The sequence below is a fragment of the Sander vitreus genome, chromosome 7 (assembly GCF_031162955.1).
Source record: "Sander vitreus isolate 19-12246 chromosome 7, sanVit1, whole genome shotgun sequence".
Taxonomy (NCBI): domain Eukaryota; kingdom Metazoa; phylum Chordata; class Actinopteri; order Perciformes; family Percidae; genus Sander; species Sander vitreus.
The window spans coordinates 5,675,495-5,695,083 of record NC_135861.1 but is presented as its reverse complement, the minus strand read 5'-3'; the positions used below and the strand labels follow the sequence as shown (position 1 = coordinate 5,695,083).

The 19,589-nt window shown below is 41.1% G+C and overlaps 1 protein-coding gene across 2 annotated transcripts in view; it reads right to left on the bottom strand.

Moving 5' to 3' along the window:
- Nucleotides 1-479: 479 nt before the first annotated feature.
- The window catches only part of arhgap4b (Rho GTPase activating protein 4b), a 39,647-nt gene continuing 20,537 nt past the window's right edge, over nt 480-19,589 (bottom strand). The window contains exons 12-24 of one of the 2 annotated variants that reach the window (XM_078254317.1): nt 18,001-18,028; nt 17,613-17,709; nt 13,795-13,855; nt 13,467-13,544; nt 11,260-11,388; nt 9,611-9,716; nt 9,151-9,378; nt 7,940-7,995; nt 7,541-7,712; nt 6,716-6,808; nt 6,050-6,157; nt 4,784-4,886; nt 480-1,813 (exon numbers count right to left, since the gene is read on the bottom strand). In XM_078254317.1, the coding sequence (XP_078110443.1) occupies nt 1,616-1,813; nt 4,784-4,886; nt 6,050-6,157; nt 6,716-6,808; nt 7,541-7,712; nt 7,940-7,995; nt 9,151-9,378; nt 9,611-9,716; nt 11,260-11,388; nt 13,467-13,544; nt 13,795-13,855; nt 17,613-17,709; nt 18,001-18,028 (1,457 nt within the window). In that variant the 3' untranslated portion in view covers nt 480-1,615. The remainder of the gene's footprint in view (nt 1,814-4,783; nt 4,887-6,049; nt 6,158-6,715; nt 6,809-7,540; nt 7,713-7,939; nt 7,996-9,150; nt 9,379-9,610; nt 9,717-11,259; nt 11,389-13,466; nt 13,545-13,794; nt 13,856-17,612; nt 17,710-18,000; nt 18,029-19,589) is intronic. The other variant, XM_078254318.1, reaches the window with a different exon arrangement.

The following is a 19,589-nucleotide window of genomic DNA, read 5'->3' as shown; positions in this document are numbered from 1 at the left end:
ATCAAACAGTGATCCAGAATAACAGGGTGTTTTAACCATAGAGGCAGAATCAATTAAAAAAGGATTCTACTTATATGTTTATAATACTGAAACACGACAGAGGGGAGCCACTGTGTAGAAAGTCAAAGTAATTGTACACCTCACTGCAATAATCCTCAAAACAATGGGACCTGTGGACGGTGCTAGATAAAGTCAGAGGGGGATGAATGAGACAAGAGTTTTCGATCTTGGCTCCAAAATGTGCTGTTGAATTCACAGTTTAAACCAAAGGAAGTCACTGAATCCTCTTTAATATGGGGGCCGTTTTTGGCTCTTGAGGCTAGGGGGCACAGTTTCCAGTTGAAGAATAGGTCAACCAAAGCCCTGAGTGAGAAACTCTAACGTAGCCTGGCTCTAACTCTGCGAAAGCCCTGAGTTTTGACCTGCGTATCAGACCATGTATCACATATGAAGGGGAATGTTTTTTCAGTCTTTTTGTGTGTGTGTGTGTGTGTGTGTGTGTGTGTGTGTGTGTGTGTTTGCGTGTGTGTGCTAACGCTGCATGCTGCTATAGAGTACTGATCCCACTGCTTACAGTTTTCCCAGCTAACATCTATGGGGCCCCAACATGTTCAATATTAAATAATTAAATAAATAAATAATTATGAAATATTCACATGAATGAATTGTGTGACATACAGTTTACAAATAAAACAATCATTTCTGAAATAAAGATTAAGAAATTATTAAAGCTCCGTTTATTATTATGAAATGTTATTTCATCACAACTAGGCTAATGAAACAAAATCAGAGTAGAGCTTTTTAGGACTATTTTTTATTTCAAAATTTTCAAAAGTCTATTTGTATTTCATAATGGCAGCTTTCCCAATAACACTTGTATTAATAATGCCACTTTTCATGACAGTGAGTAATATATATGTAATTGAATTGTTAATGTTATTATAGTAACTAATGTTGAAAAAACATTTCAAAATAATGTGTTGACTTCTAAGAATTGCCTAAATGTTTTCACAAAATGTTTGTTCCTTTATATATTTTACACAGTTTATTCACATGCTTATTTATTTCATAATGTCTTATTAAATATTGAACACTTTGGGGTTCCACCTTCCTAGATCACATGACTTTTTTAAATATAATATGCAGAGTTCAAATCTTTTTAGTGAAATACTTGTGAAGAGAAAAAGATGTGAAGGCACTCAGGCCACGGATCAGTTTTCTTTCATTTGAAATGAAGCAAACATTAAAAGAGTGAGCTGATCTTAGACCTGCCACTGGGGGGCAGCTTAAGTATTTTGTTGTTGTTTTAAGTATCATGGCAACCACTTTAACAAGTCCGTCTGGTGATGTCACATCCCTCATTCTTCAGAAAATTACAAAAGCCTTGAGAACAAAAACAGACCAGAACAAAAACAGACCAAAAACCAGCTGGAAAACAGACACACTGGACGTACAGTAACACGGCACCGAGACTAGTGGCACTATGAAATGGCAGAGACGCAAATATTATACATGTGTCAAAAAAATAAATCTTCACCAAATGTATCATGGACATCAGCATAATCTTCATCGTTAAACAATGAATCAGTGATCCCCACTCATCCTCTCCTCCCACTTAGTCCACCGGTCTGAAAAGGGCCCGTCCTCTGAGGCTGAATCCTACTTTTTTGGCAGTGGGGGCAGCTTGAGGCAGAGAGGAAGAGGAGGAGGAGGAGGAAGAGGGAGCAGGGGCGGCGAGGGTGGACGGCGGCACGGCCGGCTGGCGAGACAGGAGCTCCTTGAACACCGAGTTCATCTGACGGCTGATCATGTCCTGAGAGAGCAAGAAGAGGAGGAGGAGAAGCAAACAGCAAAGGGAAAGAATGACATGCAGGATAATGAAAGTGTAATCTCAGTGGCGCTAATAACACCTCCCACTGAACAGGGAACCTGTGACGAGTGAGAACTTGCTTGATTAACTGCAGAAGATGCATCATGGATGCTGCGTTCGAGTTCATCCAGAAGGTGATCGATGGGACTGAAATCAGGTAACTGTGGCCAGATTATTTATGTCATTTCCCATTAATGTTCTTTCTTGCACAATGACAGGCATTATCATATTGGAAATACTCCTACATCTCTGGGGAACATGATAGCATGAATATGTAAACCCGGCCTGATGTTTAAAATATGTTCTGGAATCAATGCATTGATCTGAAGGTATTAAAGTGCTCATATTATGATTTTTGGCTTTTTTCCCCTTTCCTTTATTGTGTTATATATCTTTTTTGTGCATGTTATAGGTTTACAAAGTGAAAAAGCCCAAAGTTCACCCCAAAGGGAGTTACCATCTCCAACAGAAAACACTGTTCACAAACTCCTGAGCTAATCGCCGTCACTCTCTCACTTTTTCCCTCTAGCAAACACACACACACACACACACACACACACACACACACACACACACACACACACACACACGCCGGCTCAACGCACACACCAGCGCACAAGTATAAACATCAAGCCACTTACGTAGGCTACGGCGAAAGCTCTGCGTGGAGCCTCCGAGCTGTAAAACAAGCTTTATAATGCTAGCCTAGCTGCTGGTGTGGGGCGCCCTCATACTCTGCTTCTGACTGGCTAGTAGTCCTTACCTAGCTACTGCACATGTGCGTCTCCCAACAAACATGAAACAGAAGTGCGATGCCTCACTCTGTAGCTAAAACAGAGAGCTCAACACACAGGGTGAAAAGAGGAGCTGCAGCAATGTGCAGTACAACAAAATATAGTGTTTTTTTATTTTTTATTAAACCATGTAAACCTATTCTGCTACAACCTCTAAATACAATTATAAACCTGAAAATGAGCATAACATGAGCACTTTAAAGTATTTTACAATGGCTTTGGCTCAATTGTCACAACAGTTTCAAAAATCCAAGAATCCAAATTGGGGATTAATGTTATGTGCTTTCCAGCATCACAATACTGTTTTACTATTACTGTGGCACTGACTCCATTTTGAATGATTAAACAAAAAAAAAGGTATCCCAGGTATGACGTCTTGTAGTTCAAACAGAACAGAAAACAGCAAACTGATGCACGATTATAACGTCTCATTAACACAATTGTTTTGCGAAATGATATACTAGGGCCACGAAACATTTCCCCCCCGCCCGTTTATCAGCCATATATTAAACTTAAGATATTTCTTGTGCTCTTGTTCTTCTTTTATTGTGAATATTAAAAATTACTGGATTTGAAAAACCCAACAACTCTACAGTCTTGGCGAGTCCTCAAACCTATTTTAAAGGACAATTCTGGCTCAAAATGAACCTAGGGGTTAATAACGGATGTGTACCCACTCTTTCGTTCTCTGGGACATGTTTTCATGCTTTTGTGTTTGTAGCTTGAAAGAAGCTAGCACGGACCGCTGATTAGCTTACAACGCTAGTATTTGGGGCACAGGGAAAGTAAAAATAAATCACTATTTTGTACCACTAAAAAATCTCAAAATATCACCAAACTTCAACGGTAGCATAATGAGGGTCCCAACATGTTAACTGAAGCATTGCGAACTTTGTAAGTGTACAGACGCTTTATTGAACGAAGAGCTGCGGGAGCTCCGTGAAAGGGCTACGAGAGAGAGAGCTATGCCGCAACACAGCCTCGTACTTCGGGAAACTGGTGGTGTACCTGCGGACATTGTGAAGCTATGGCCACCGAACAGGAGTGTCTGTGTTGCACGAAGTGGGACCTGTTGCGTCGCGACACCCAAGAGACGCAGTGTTTTGTACAGTCTGAAGATTTCCCCTCTCTGAAAAACAGGGCTGTACTTGAAACTTTTTTCCATGTACCGAAAATAAATTGGAGACGGCGACCCAGACCGGAGGGACTAGATGGACAGTTATCCACTGAGTAAGTAAACTAGACAAGTTATATTTTACATCGGTGTGATTATTTGAGATATATTGAGCAAATTGCTTTTGATTTTAGTTTGCATCGCCAGCTGTAAGTCATGACTGGTTTCCCAAAGTACGAGGCTGTGTTGCGGCATAGCTCTCTCTCTCTCGTAGCCCTTTCACGGAGCTCCCGCAGCTCTTCGTTCAATAAACTGTCTGTACACTTACAAAGTTCTCAATGCTTCGGTTAACATTTAGGGACCCTCATTATGCTACCGTTGAAGTTTGGTGATATTTTGAGCCTTTTTAGTGGTACAAAATAGCGATTTATTTTTACTTTCCCTGTGCTCCGAATACTAGCGTTGTAAGCTAATCAGCGGTCCACGCTAGCTTCTTTCAAGCTACAAACACAATCACTTTGTACGAAAACATGTCCCAGAGAACGACAGAGTGGGTACACATCTGTTAATAACCCCTAGGTTTGTTTTGCACCGGAATTGTCCTTTAAATATTTATTCAAATGCATATGAATTTGTCTTGCATCACTGCATGTTTATGTAGCAACACATATACGTGTGGGAGAGAAGGGAGATTTGTGCAGACGCAAGGTCTATATTTTTCTGGTCACTGAGTAAATGTTCTGTATAACACTGCTGTCAGTGGAAAACTGATGTGTGCATGAATCATTCACAGAGAAAAAGAAATTCAGAACAGGAAGTCTGATTATATAGATTCCAATCTGCTTTTTGGAACAGAGCCTTACATGTGTTACTAGCATCCTTTGGCATCAACAACATTTGATTGAGTCTACTGAATTCCAAGTAAGTAGGGAGACATAATTTACAGTTTCTCAGGTGTGATATATCAGCCCAGGTCCAGGATAGAGTCCAGGATGAACTACCAACCTTGTCGACTGCTGGTCTGTCTGCCTGACCGAATGGAAGTCTGTCTGTGGTTCTGAAGCTGCCCTGTCTCACAGTGTCCAAAGTGTGTCTTCGCTCCTGAGACCTAGAAGACAAAAGGTACAACTGGTTAGACAAAACATAGTCTCCTTTTTTGCCAGACCATCCTCCAAGGTGCTGCGGACGAGGGTCTGGCTGGTCCACATACCATTCCGGGATGGGAGAAAAACGTGCTCTGGTTTATATGCATTCCTTTAAACCAATCACAATCGCCATGGATGGCACTAAGCTCTGCACGGAGCCGCTGCCAAATAGCCTTAGGAAGAAACTTGTTTTGGTGGAACGTGTACGTTCAAAAGTTGAGAGAGAGAGAGAAAGAGCTGAGAAAACTCAGATTGGACTGATAGTCAAGCTAGCTGTCTCAATTTACCCTGCAGAGATCTGAGGAGCAGTTAGCCATAGTCCTCAAAAATCGGCCGGAGATTACAACACAAAGAAAGCGGAAGGAAACAGACATCGGCAAAAAGACATGCATCCGGCGGAATTTCCTGCGGCACCAGAGCAATCCCGGAAGTGGAACGTCGTGGATATAGACTAGACAAAAGATAACTGAAGATAGATAGAGATAACTCAAATATACATATACATAGATGCTGATTCCTGAATGCCAAAGCTAATCTGAACCTCGCTTCATGTTTTGGCAAGATACGTTTTTCTCCATCTTCTTACACTACAAAGACATTCATATCATGTCAGATCAGGACAACTGTCCAAATTTCAGTCAAAAATTAAATGCAGACTCTCTTTCCTGTAATTATTCCTCTGTAACAGCTAAATTGGCACTTGCAATGACTACCACTGCCATCCTTCTAATGTTTATAATTGGCCCTGTTCACACCTGGCATTAACTTTCGCCCTCAGTGATCTGATAAAAAGTGGACAGCTCTAAGTACAGGTGTGAATGCAGCCAAGACGCATTATTGACGCATTGAGATCTGATCTCTCCGACTACATTTGAGGTGGTTTGGCCCGCATATGCTGAATGTTTCTACGTGAATAATATAAGTATATCCCCAATATCTCTCTGTATAATACATGTAATATAATGTGTATATAAATATATACAGTATATCATATCCGATATATCCCTATATATTAGAGACTATATACCTCTATGTGTTTGAGTGTTAAACCAAGCAGAGTATTTTCATACGTTATACAATACGTGCATACAGCATGCATTGTGTCCGAGGTGTTTGTCAGTCTTACACTGGCAGGTGTCGTGTGGCGGGAGAAGTTGGCTGCTTTCGATTGGGACTACCCTCACTTCCTCTCTGTCTCCCAGGCAACGAAGCACTGTCGCTGTTCACCCGCATCCTGTTGAGACGTACACAGAAACCTTGTAACTTTGTGTCGTGTGCATTCATGTGCGAGTTTGTCCGCGTGTGTGACTGTATGCAATAATGTGAGTATTTCTGTCTGTGTGTATGTATTTTGCTGTCTACATCTATTGTGTGTGCTGGTAGGCAGTGTGCATCCAGGTACATGTGTGTGTGTGTGTGTGTGTGTGTGTGTGTGTGTGTGTTTTTGTGTCTTCTTGTTTAAAAATATATTCGTGGGGTCCAAAAACCGGGAGTCCAGTATACTTGTGGGGTCTGGATAGCTTTGTGGGGCCAAAATGCTGGACCCCACAACTTTAAAGGGCTATTTGATGGTTAAGACTTGGTTGTAGGATTAGGGTTAGAATTAGGTTATGGTTAGGGTGAGGGTTAGGGTAAGGGTTAAGGTTAGGCATTTAGTTGTGATGGTTAAGGTTAGGGTAAGGGGCTAGGGAATGCATTATGTCGATGACGGGTCCCCACAAAGATAGTGCCACGCATAGTGTGTGTGTGCGTGTGCTTGTGTGTGTGTGTGTGTGTGTGTGTGTGTGTATACCGAGTTGTGTTCTCCGTCTGTGGATCTTCTGCTGTCAGGTTTCCAGTGCTGCCTCCACCTCCTCCTCCGTCCTCTCTTTTCCCTCGCTCTGATCTTTAAATATAGGATGGGAAGGTTGAGTGACAAAATAATTGTAGGAGGGAGCAGGAGCAGGAGTGACTAGATTTCTAATATATTATGGAGATGAGGTAGAAATCTAAAGCGGGTGGACAAAATAATGAAAACTCCTTACAATACATTACATTACAATGCAACAGCTCTACAAAAACACAACTTTTGTGAAACGCATGATATTCAATTTTTTAAAGGTTGTGGCTTTTAGCGGTGTTATATTGTAAGATATCATCTTCTGTTTAGTTATCCCCCCCGTTTATATAACCTACACTTTGTCTGTACAACTTCTGTAATTACTATGGCCAGGGTTAAGTGGATTGGTTTAGGCCAAACACCTACACACACAAGTACAGAATACAAAACTGAGGTTGAACTACTTATTCATGATTTGTGTCTAAACCAGTGGTGGTTAAAAAACCTTTTTAATCTGTGGGACGTGTTCAGTGTGATTTGTCTTTTTTCAAGGCACCTGACCCCCATACACAAACGCACACACAAACACCCACACCCACACCCACACACACACACACACACACACACACACTTTTTTGGGGCTGTCTCTGGGTCTGCTGAGGGCTGAGATGCCGAACTATTCCTTTAATGTAAATTGTGCTCCGAGATCAATTTCAAGATCCACTTCTGTCTTGACAATGGTTCTGGATATGGCCTCAGTGGTTGGCTGAATGGTTCTGAAGTTGAAATGTCACTCACCCTTCCAACATACTGATGTACTTGTGAGGGATGAGACCCTTAACCCCGCCCGCTTCGCCTCTCCACCAATCACAGGAGGCCTTGCTGTAAACGACGAGAAGCTCTCCCTGCTTGAAGGACAGCTCTGCTGGAGATCTCGCCACATAGTCAAACATGGCCACTGCCTCCCACTCTGTACACACATGCACGGTTACAATCAACTCAGGCACATTATTAATCTCAACTAATTCATGCATGCTTATGCATCATACTTCAAATCCAAAAATATCTTATTCGAAATGTAAACATGGTTTGTGGTACATTCATGTGAAGCAGGCTTTAGCTATTTAGGCTATGGCTAATCCAGACTCTGGGGTGTGTGTGTGTGTGTGTGTACTGTACTGTACTGTATGTACTCACCGTCCTCACTGGGCAGTGGCTCAGTCTCTCCGTCTCCCTCCTCTGTGATTGGTTCGCTGCAGACAAGCAAAAAAATGAGAGCCAGTGATGCATAGTTCTTCTTCTGTTTGTCAGACAGACCAACTGTCATACCACAGGCTTCTCATATACCATTACTCACTTCTCTTATGTCATTTTACATAATACAGTACTTCCTACTGGGTTCGCAGGCGACTCCTAAAACCTCAAAAGCACTGATAATGCTCTGTCAAATGTCAAAAAGTGTATTATATAAATGTCCATGAAGAAAACAGACAGACTTAAAAAATGTTGGGGTGTTAGAGGTTTCCGTGGACACTGTTGATAGGCTAGAGGCTAGTGTTCAATTTTAGTGAGCAATCAACTTAATAGTATTAAGCAGTTTTTACACAAAGAGTGTCTGTTTAATGCTTTTGGCATGGCATGAAATTCAGTTTCGAGAGGATCAGCCACGAAAAAAGGGGCTAAGGGGGAAGCTGCTCTACGTACAGGGCAATGCAAGGCTGTTGCCCTGTCGTTTATTTACGAAAATACGGTAGAAATAAGCGTTAAATTATGTTTAAACATGAATAATGGTAGCCAGTTTAATCACATATTCAAGTTGGAATAATTCAACAATTCAACCAGATCTGACTAAATGCATCAAGACCATTTTCCTACCGAGCTCCAACACTGACAAAATGATGTAAAAGAGTATCAAGCAAGTCAAAAAAATATAACTAAAACAAGGATGGCACGCGGAGAGCGCATGTGAATGCAATGGTGCATTCACATGCTCCTCAGATCCCATTTCCCGAGTTGGGAAGTCGTTCTTCCGACTTTGGTGTGTTCATGAGCTTTAAGTCGTAATATGGAAACAACATGGACGCTACAAAGAAGACGTGTTGTGTATTATTACTCAGAGCCTTTAAACAACACATTGATACTGTAAGTGATTCCAGCATTTGCGAGAGAATGAAGAACGAATAATATCAGGAACAAATTTTATTAATTGATTAGTAAGGAATAGATAAAAAGCTTGTTTTAGCTTCCGTTTTAATTATTTAACAATTATTAATTATTGATGATGTAATTAATTATATTTTTTGACTCTGATAATTGTACTACATTTATTCAGTTTTGGGGCTCCAAAGATATATATTGATGTTAAGAGCATTTCATCACATTTACATCAACGGCTACTCATCTCTCACCAGTACTCCTGCTCCAGAGTCATGTGCTTCTCGTAGACGGGGCCCGGCAGTTCTGATTGGCTGGGGTAGATGATGTCATATTGGAGGATCATGGTTTTGACAAGATCATTGACCTGTGGCTGCCTAGCAACAGCATCATCAGAATCCAAACTCCTCAGCAGGCTTGGACCGAAGCAAACGGCCAGGTTGTAGGGCAGCATCATGTTCTCATCACTGTACTGAGACACACTGGGGAAATACACACACACACACACACACACACACACACACACACACACACACACACACACACACACACACACACACACACACACACACACACACACACACACACACACACACACACACACACAACTAATTGTTATTTTTGGCATTTTCTTTTTAAAGTTTATTAAGTTTTATGACCATAGGAGATATTACAGTAATAGAATATCCCACACTTGGGTATGTTGTAGCTTACTGATTGAGGAAAGCGAAAAGGTAGCGCATCACGATGAGGAGAGGCCGTGGGAAGGTGGAGACAATCGCTTTAATCTGGAGAGCTTTCTCTGTCACCCCCTCGATTTCTGATCATGACAGAAAGGAAAGGAGCACAAGGAGCAAAGGTTCAACTATAATAACTACAAGTTGTATTTGTTGCAGTTACAGTTTTCCCATGCCTGCAGCAGTTAGAAACTGTGTCAGATGCATAAATCATTTAAAATTCTGACTTGAAGAAAGTACTACTAAGGTCTGGTGGTTAGGTTGATTTAGTATGCCACTGCATGAGTAAACAACCTGCAGGCAGGAGCATAACCTTAATTAGCTGTGCACATTGTGACTAGTTTCTGTTTTGGATTTAAAAAAATCAGGCCTACAGGAATAACAGGCAACAGACGGCAAACAAGACAAGAGAGTAGAAGTCACACTGCCTACTTACTTGCTGCATCAAAAGTATAACAGTATTTGTAGGGGAGAATCCCCTAAACAAGTTACTTTGTGTGTTGAGCATTAGTAACATGGCAACCAACAGTCTCAAGAGCAATTTTTAAGGGGACACAAATAATACAGCCAACATTGTACTTGTATAGGATATGTGTAAACAGAGGAAAGCCTTACTACTATTATCTATATAGTATAGCATGGAGACCCTTCCGTTATCCTTGTTCTCACTTTTAGTTTCTCTCTGATTCATTAAAAAAACTGACCTAATTGAGCAAAATACACTCTGTTCGTCACGTGACGACCAGTCACATGACAGTTAAGTTTGGTGGTCTTAACAGTTAAATTTAGCCAAGAAAAGGTAACTGTGACCTGGGTACAGAGCACTGTGAGGTCAGTGTCTTTTCAGCGGTTGTTGCAGTTGAGTTTAGCCGATAAAAGGTGACTGTCCTGCGGTGACGACAGTTAAGTTTAGACACTTTTTTTCAGTGTCAGATTTAAAAAAAAGATTGTAGATTGGGTTAAAATGCCGGTCCCCTGTTTTAGTACTTCCTCAATTATTTTAAGTATACGTATAATATTATATTATTTACAATACACAGCATGATTAATGATATGTTTAAGGGTGGCAACCCTCAGATGTGGTAGATCCTGACCCCACCCCCCCATGATTTCCGCCCATGTGTAAGGCTACTACTAAAGCTGCAAAAAGCTCAACCAAAATTAGCAGGATTATTCATGTCCGTTTCCTTCTGCTTTCTTTGTGTTGGAATTTTAAACTCCGGACAACTTCTGAGGACTATGGTTAACTGCTCCTCAGATCTCTGCAGGGTAAATCCAGACAGCTAGCTAGACTATCTGTCCAATCTGAGTTTTCTCTCGCACGACTAAAACAACTTTTGAACGTACATGTTCCACCAAAACAAGTTCCTTCCTGAGGCTATTTTGCAGCGGCTCCTTGTGGAGCTTAGCACTGCCCATGATGATTGTGATTGGTTTAAAGAAATGGCAATAAATCAGAGCACGTTTTTCTCCCATTCCGGAATGCTGTGTGGACTAGCCAGACCCTCCTACGAAGCGTGTGGAGGATGGTCTGGCAAAGCGACACTAATAACTAAGTAAGTGAAAGTAGACATGGTAACCTGCAGGATCTGAGAACAGACATAGAGGTTTAGAAGGGGGACTTACGGCCACACTCCAGCAACTGAGAGTAGCTGTCGTAAGGGAAGAGAGGAGGCTCAAGGCCCCTGAAGTAAAGCTTCAATACACCGGCCACAGAGTCCAGGTCACACTCACTGTCTGACAGTGGTTCCTCTCCTACAGGGAGTGAAACAGACTTGTGAGGTGATGTAGCAACAAAAGCCTACAGTATGTGCACGTTTTTCGTGCAGAAACAAGACATACAGTCAAATGCAGTAGGGCTGCAGAAAAAAGATGTAAGACATAAAAATTGTGTTCCTCAAAATGTCTAATCGTTGGGATGTATTATTACATAATTAGAATTTGACTATAACTTTCATATTGCCATACTATATGACCGTTTTATAAAAGCAATAGCTCACTTCAGGCCTGCCGTGAGGCATACTATTATACTGAAAGAGCTAAGAAAGCTTGTGGAACGAGACTGATGAACACTGATGCTATGTGCTCTAATGTTAGTAGTGACATCGTTTTTATATAGTACGGGAGGGGTTATATTAGTAATGACTCCAGTGCATAATCAAAACATGATTTTAGACCACCCAAAAAAATCCTGGAAGCAGAAATGGTGAAAACCAAGTCTTTTCACATTTCCAACAAGAATTTTCTAACAAGTATAATGTGTACATTAAAGTGTAACTCTCACCAAAATGCAACCTAGGGTCTTTTTGTGAATGTACCTGAGTCAAACTTTTGTTTAAAAGCATATTTAGGACGGAATCGCCACTTTTAAGATTTTCTGTATTTTAGTTTTTCGGTCAAATAGCCTTTTGAATGGGAGTGCTAGGGGCACTTTTATGCTAGCCCCAAAATAGCTATTTTTAAAACACTAAGAAGGCTGGACACAACATGAAACTTTGCTCGAAGTATCACCAGGGGCTCTACGCCTTAACGAAAGCACTGAGAACATTGTTTGTGTACCCAGAGTTTACTAAAGAGAAAGGTTTTGAGCAACTCACGTTAGCAATTGTTGTTGACGAATGAAAGGACTCCATAGGAGGAAATGTCATTCTTATATGAGGTTCCTTTTTCAACTACAAGGTCAATATTGTATTTCACTAACGACAAAACAACGAATTATCCGTGCATTTATATGGAACTAAGCTTTAGGAGCTTTCCATCTTTACTCTCCTCTCTCAACTATTTTTGACTGGCTTGATAGACGGCGACCAGAAGAACAACAGCTACAGTGAGTTGCTCAAAACCTTTCTTTTTAGTAAACTCTGTGAACACAAACAATGTTCTCAATGCTTTTGTTAAGGCGTAGAGCCCCTGGTGATACTTCGAGCAAAGTTTCTTGTTGTGTCGAGCCTTCTTAGTGTTTTAAAAATAGCGATTTTGATGCGATCACAGTAGTGCCCCTAGCACTCCCATTCAAAAGGCCATTTGACCGAAAAACGAAAATACGGTAAATCTTAAAAGTGGCGATTCCGTCCTAAATATGCTTTTAAACGAAAGTTTCGGGTACATTCACAAAAAGACCCTAGGTTGCATTTTGGCGAGAGTTACGCTTTAAAGTGCCCATATTATGAAAAAATAACATTTTCTGGGATTTGGGGTGTTATTTTGTGTCTCTGGTGCTTCCACATGCATACAAATTTGGAAAGAAACCATCCATGCTGTTTTGAGTGAGATACGGGTTTCTGAATGTGTCCTGCCTTCAGTCTCCGACAGGGCTTTTTACGTCACTAGCCGAAACGAGGTGTCTAACCGTAGCATGCAAGCTCATTCTGAATGGCAAAACACTGCTACAACACACACTAGTTCACCATAATCTACAAAAGAACTACTTACATGTCCCTATTCTGCAGGTATTCCATGCAAAGTTGGAAGTGTACCCTCGTTTAGAAGAAGTCTCCCGGCTAATCCTGCCTTGTACTACTGAAGTTGTAGAAACAAACAGCTAGCTTGATGATGTCATCTTACCTAGCTACTGCGCATATGTGACTGCCAACAAAGATGTTACAGCAGTGAGAGGTCTCACTCTGTAGCTAAAACAGAGACCTGAACACAGGGTAAAAATATGGTGTTTTTAAAAAAAATTAAACCATGTAAACCTATTCCGGTACAACCTCTAAATACAATCATGAACCTGATGAGCATAATATGGCCACTTTAAAATAATAATAATAATACAAAATATTAAAATAAAAAAATCTATGGAAATAGTGATGCAATTGCAGAAGCTTATTTACCTCGCTCAAATGCATCTCTGATGTGGTTAACCTCCCTCTGTGACCCGGGAACTCTGAATATCCCTTCATGGTGGAGGCCTGAGATACACACACACACACACACACACACACACACACACACACACACACACACACACACACACACACACACACACACATACACATCATGTTACATGTTAGATTTTAGCTTAGATGCATGACGTTCCATACAGGATTGCACACAGATACACAAAGATGTACTTCCACCTTCTCATTCTCAGTGGCCAAAGCTCTCTCAGCATGGCTCATTTCTATAATATACCATAATATACCATAAAAACTGACTCACCGTGAAGGTTAATGAAACGGATGCAGCTTTCAACCACCACAGGAATCTGCTGCCCAGAGCTCTGGAGAAGAAAGATGAGTGAAGAAGGAGTTATGAGAGTACAGATAGAGATACAAGGGAAACGAGGAAGAGAGTTACAAAAGCTAAGGAATAAACTGAGTGAGTAATGTCACTTAATGTTGCTGCCAGGACCATAACCAGGATTTTTTTTCATGAGCCAAAGACACCAAAATTGGTTTTCCCATTTTATTTATTGAGTTACGTATGCAATTCTATTAACTATTAACTGCAGGGGAAATCAGCAACTGCCTCTGAACTAAATGTACTAAACTCTACCTAAACTCTCAGAACTTTGTCTAAAAATGAATTAAAAGAATAGTTTGATATGTTGGGGAACAGTCTTCTTTGCTTTCTTGCCAAGAAATAGATGAGAAAATCAATAACAAAATGTAAAGCTAGAGCCGGCTAGGATGGCATCGCTAGACAAATCCGCAAATGAAAATTAGTCTGGAACCTCCCAGTTGATTTTCAATTTCCAAGGGGCGTGATCTACGGCACAGACCAAAAGGCCTCTGGATGCTAACTGAATAGACCTACAACCAATCAGAGCAAAGAAACATAACCTACAAGCAATTAACGCCACATTGACGTATTGACGTAGCTTTGAGCAACACACGCAAGTTCCGTTTTTTTACAGAAAGAAAAATGGCTGCCTGGTCACAAACTTTCTCAAATTACAGCTACACAGTACACTAAAATGTGTTTCCGAAAACATTTAAGGTGAGAAATATGCAATACAGTGACAGAGTATTGATTCATATTTGATCAGCACTGCCTAGTTTGATAGTTTTATCTGAGTTTTGTAAACCTGGTGCGTTGCGCTGTACACAGTATGCCAGCTAAGTCTGACAGTAGCATGACTCTGTCAGTCATTGTCTAAAACCCGCCCCATGTGAGATAAACGGTTGTGATTGGTCCACCGAGGGCCAGAGGTATCTGCCAGAGCAAATAAAACATGAGCTCACAGATTTGTTTGGTTACCAGGCTAATGAATTGATAAAATTGTTTAATCCAACTTGAGTATAAAATATATAGAAAATAGGGCTGTCAGCGTTAACGCGTTAATCGTGATGCGATTAAGGGCCGACGCAATGTGATTCATTTTTTTTAATCGCATTAATCGCATGCCGGCATGTGATTCATTTATTTTACACTTCACTCGGCTTTGCGTCGTGCCTGACGGCTACTATTTTGACCCTTTGGCGCTGCCGTACTTCTTCATAACACATCTTCTGCTGCAGAATGCAGGCAGGCTGCCGGCATGGAGAAAGACAGCAGCAACACACTTCTGAATGGCGCTTTTTTTAAAAAAAACTCCCGGACGGCTCAACATTGTGTAAAGCCGAATTAAAATATCACCGAAGCACGTCAAGCTTGAGCTACCACCTACGAGCTAAGCATATTAACGTGACGTAGTTTGATGCTAGCGGGCTCAGGCAAAGCAGTATTTTGGAGAGTGCTACTTGCCGACCTGTGGATGAAACCAAATCCAAAAAAAATTACTACAGCTCTTGCAAAATGGGTGGTAACTAACTGCAGACCTGTCAGCATCGTAGAGGACTCGGGTCTTAAAGAAGTGCTACGGTTGGCATGTTCTGACCCGTCTTATACACTGCCATCGAGGGGGGCAGTAGTTTCACCATACACAGCCTGTATGACACGGAGAAAGCAGCTAAACTGGAACTGCTGCCAAGTGCAAATGCTGTCTCATTAACCGGTGATCACTGGATTTATTTATTTATTTAGGAGTTACTAAACACTATATTGCCTCTGGCTGGACTTTGCACTCGTTTGCCTTAACGGTGGTTGTTGGTGTTACATCTCAGTCAATTGTTCTCAATCCTTCTTAAAAATGTAAAGGTTAAATGTCCTGCTGTGGCATCTGGTTTTTGGACCATTTTGTTTGTACTGTATAAGCAAAGTGTTAGTGTTACATCTCAGTTAGGTTAGGTACTTGTTGGAATTGTGTAATAATGACAGATTCACACATTTGTTTACAGTAAATAAATAATAGTCAAGTTCATAAAGTCACTTTCTTTGCATTCATTTGATTCCCAATCAAGATGCACTGGTAAGAATTGCTTTCCATTGTTATTATGTACTTAAAAACAGTTCTGAAATGCAAAATAATAGAATTTTAATTGTGATAAAACATGCGATTAATCGCGATTAACTATAGAACTTCAGCGATTAATCGCGATTAAAAAATGTAATCGTTTGACAGCCCTAATAGAAAATAATATAAATTATACATTATATAAAAAAGACGGGTTGTGGTTTTATGTGGAGTTACTTTCATGGAACAAAATGTTTTTTACTTTTTGACAGAGCCACGCTAGCTGTTTCCCCTGCTTCCAGTCTTTGTGCTAAGCTAAGTTAACTGGCTTATTTATCATACAGACATGAGAGTGGTATCAACTTTCTCATCTAACTTTTAAGAAAAAAAGCAGAGAAGCGTTAGCCTGACAAGTCAGACCCACATCAAGATGTTGGGTCTGGGAACTCACCATTGGCAGGGCTCAATCTGAGGGGCGGGATAAATGGTTGTCTTTCAAATTCCCTCTGCATGCAATACGATAGCGCTATAACCAAGCAAAGTAACGAAGAAGGTAGCAGTGCCAGTTGATAGTTTAAACTTTTGCCGTATCCGGTCGGCAAAACTCCGAACACATCGTCCTTTTTTAAGAATGACTTCAGTGCCGTTCTTTGTTCTTTTCTCAAAGAAAAGCTTAATTTCAAGTCTTCCAGAGTCACGGCCAAAGCCGATTCGAAAGACCGCTGTTCGCCAGCAGCAGCAGCCATAAGCCCGCCCAACTGACTCTATACACAATGTGATTGGCCCGGCCAGAGTTTGGTTTTTCCAGCTCGCAAGCCAACGGACAGTTGCTAGACTGACCCTGGCTGTAAATTGCATTTGCTGCCGCTAGGGTACGTCTAGATTTCTAGGCTAGAGAAGCGTAGTATTTCCCCAAATGACAAACTTTTCATTGAAGTTTTTAACTGTAGAATGTAAACTCCCTACTGTAAACCCAACATTCCCAAAAAAAAGAATCCAGGGACATGACCTCAGTGGTAGGTACGGCCCTGGTCACTGCGGGGAAAAGCCCACCGGCCTTCATGCAATAGAAGCAGTCACAGATGGGGTTTGGTACCTGTGTCCGAGACATTCTCCTTCTTCTTCTGCAGCAAGCCAAGCACAGCAGAGAGGAGACAGAGAAAATGCACAGATTAGAAATGGCAGAGTTAGAAATAAAGGGAATAAAGATTTAGAAGCAGTGGGAAGAGCACGCACGCGCACACACACACACACACACACACACACACACACACACACACCACACACACACACACACACACTCTCTCAAAAGAGGAGCCAAGAGAGGAGGCAACAAAGAGGCCAGTGCATTTTAATCCCTTTCACAAGAGAGGAGGAGATAAAAGGGGGGGAATGCATTGAAAGGAGAGAAAGCCAGCGATAAACTATAAGCATCACCATACACATGAAGGCAGGAGTAAGTACACTGGGGGGGATGAACTGTGAGTGTGTGCATGTGCCGCAAGAAGCCCCCACCAATTCTTCTGCTTCAGTGTGACAGGATTTTCTAAATCGTTCCCTTTGGAGGGTTGAACAGCAGTGCAGCGCAGTGCAGCAAGCAAATAAAAACGAGGTAAAAAAAAAAGTATTTCAAAGGGATGTTGTTTCTTATTTGTGTGTGTGTGTGTGTGTGTGTGTGTGTGTGTGTGTGTGTGTGTGTTACCTGTATGTAGGAGATTATGTCTGTGGTGAAGAGTGTGTGGCAGAATTGGGAAACAGGTCTCGACTTCCGAACACGCACTGACCGAGCACATTGCATTCTGGGAAATATAATAATAAAATGCATGATGCCATTTTACATGTGGGTACTAATACTCCAGGTCTAATGATATTTTCTAATTGTTGTTATCAGTTACACTGCATTACACATTCCCCCCTTATCCAAAAATCAGCTTTTAATACATAATAGAAAATTGCCCAAAATGGCATTTTGGTTCAAATTTGGTTAACCTTTTCCTCTTCTCCTTGTCCTCTCTGCTCTCTCCATGTCTCTATGCCTCTCTCAATCATACTCTTTTTTTTATTCTTAGCTGTGTAAATACACTGTTTACCTGGAAGGGTCACTGGCGACAGCCTCAGCTGGAAGAAAGAGACAGAAAACAAGTGAAAGAGTGAGGTTTGGTTTAGGGTCCTGGTGCAAACAGGATTATTAAAGGGGATCTCCACTGATTTTACACATCAAAGGCTGTTTACAGGAGTTGGGGAGTACTAATGCATATGTGAAAAGAAGTTAGATAAAACCTTTTGTGGCTCCAGAGGGAGTCTTATAAATATCCCCCACTTGAGTCAGTGTTGGTTAGGTCTGAAGACTAGTTTGAAAAGTTTAAAAACAGACATTTCCAGGTCTTTTTGGGTTTAGGCACAAATTGTTGGACCCGTGAAGACCTCTACTTTGTAGTCCGCTCCTCATCTCTGCTCGAGGCTCGAGGCTACATTAGCCGCTACTAGCATAACACACCTGAACCTCAGATCCATCTGTCAGCAGTTGAGTTCCATTGTCTGTAAAGTAGGTGCCAGGTTTTGACAAGAAAGTAAAATGAGTGGAATAAAAAAATAAGATATCTTCCCTCTGCTTTATTTTTGCTTTATTTTGATTTATTTTTTAAATGGCCGTTGTGAATCTGACACTGTTACAACAGTGACATGTTAAATCAGTGCATCAATTTTAAGTTGTGAAAATGTTTGCAATAGTCAAAGTTCCCAGTGGCATCATTTGTAACTTTTTCAACTAAATTTTATTTATAGTGTCAAACCATGACAGACGATCTCAGGAGACTTTCCAGATAGAGTAGGACTGTGTTCAAAACCATTCCGTCATTCACTCACTCACTATTCCCTATATAGTGTTTAGTAAATAGTGAGCTATATAGGGAACGACCGAATTTAGATGTAGATGCGGCAGTTGTTTGTGTGACGGAGGCGGGCGCGCCCAGCATCATGTAAACAAAGCGTAACAAAAATACTTCTAATACGTCCCTGAAACAAGCCGAGCACTCAGGAGAATGGTTAAAGGTTTTAAATATGTTGCATGTTACATTTCCACTGTTTAGAAACAAAAGCCCGCTCCATTTTTCCTTTTCAGTTTTCGCGGGTCCTTCTGCTTCTTCTTCTCCTCCGGCAAAACACGACCGCGTTGCATTGTGGTATACGGGAGTAAAATATAGGGTACATCGACACTCAAATAAGCTGTGCATTGTGGGTATTTTACATAGTAAAATAAAATTAACGGCGGAGAATTCGTACACCACTACAAAATGGCTAACGCACTATCCTGTATAGTGCACTGTTTCCGTGATAGGGAACATTTTCGAACACAGCTTAGGTCTATAATTTACAGACACTCAACAATTCCCCCCTAAAAGCAATTGCAGTTATTGCAGCTGTGGCCAGGGAAAACTTCCTTTTAACAGGCAGAAACCTTGGACAGGACCTCGCTTTTTAGTGGGCGCCTCATCTGCCTGATTCATACGGCATTAGAAGAAATTGTCCCACCCATATTCAAACATTGCAGTATGATTATCAGGGTGCAATTTCACGGGGGGGGGATTTCCCCCTTTCTGTTCTACATATCCCTGCCAGTGCATAATTTTTTTTTTTTCAAAATGTATCATCCCCTAGCCCATATATTAATTATATACTT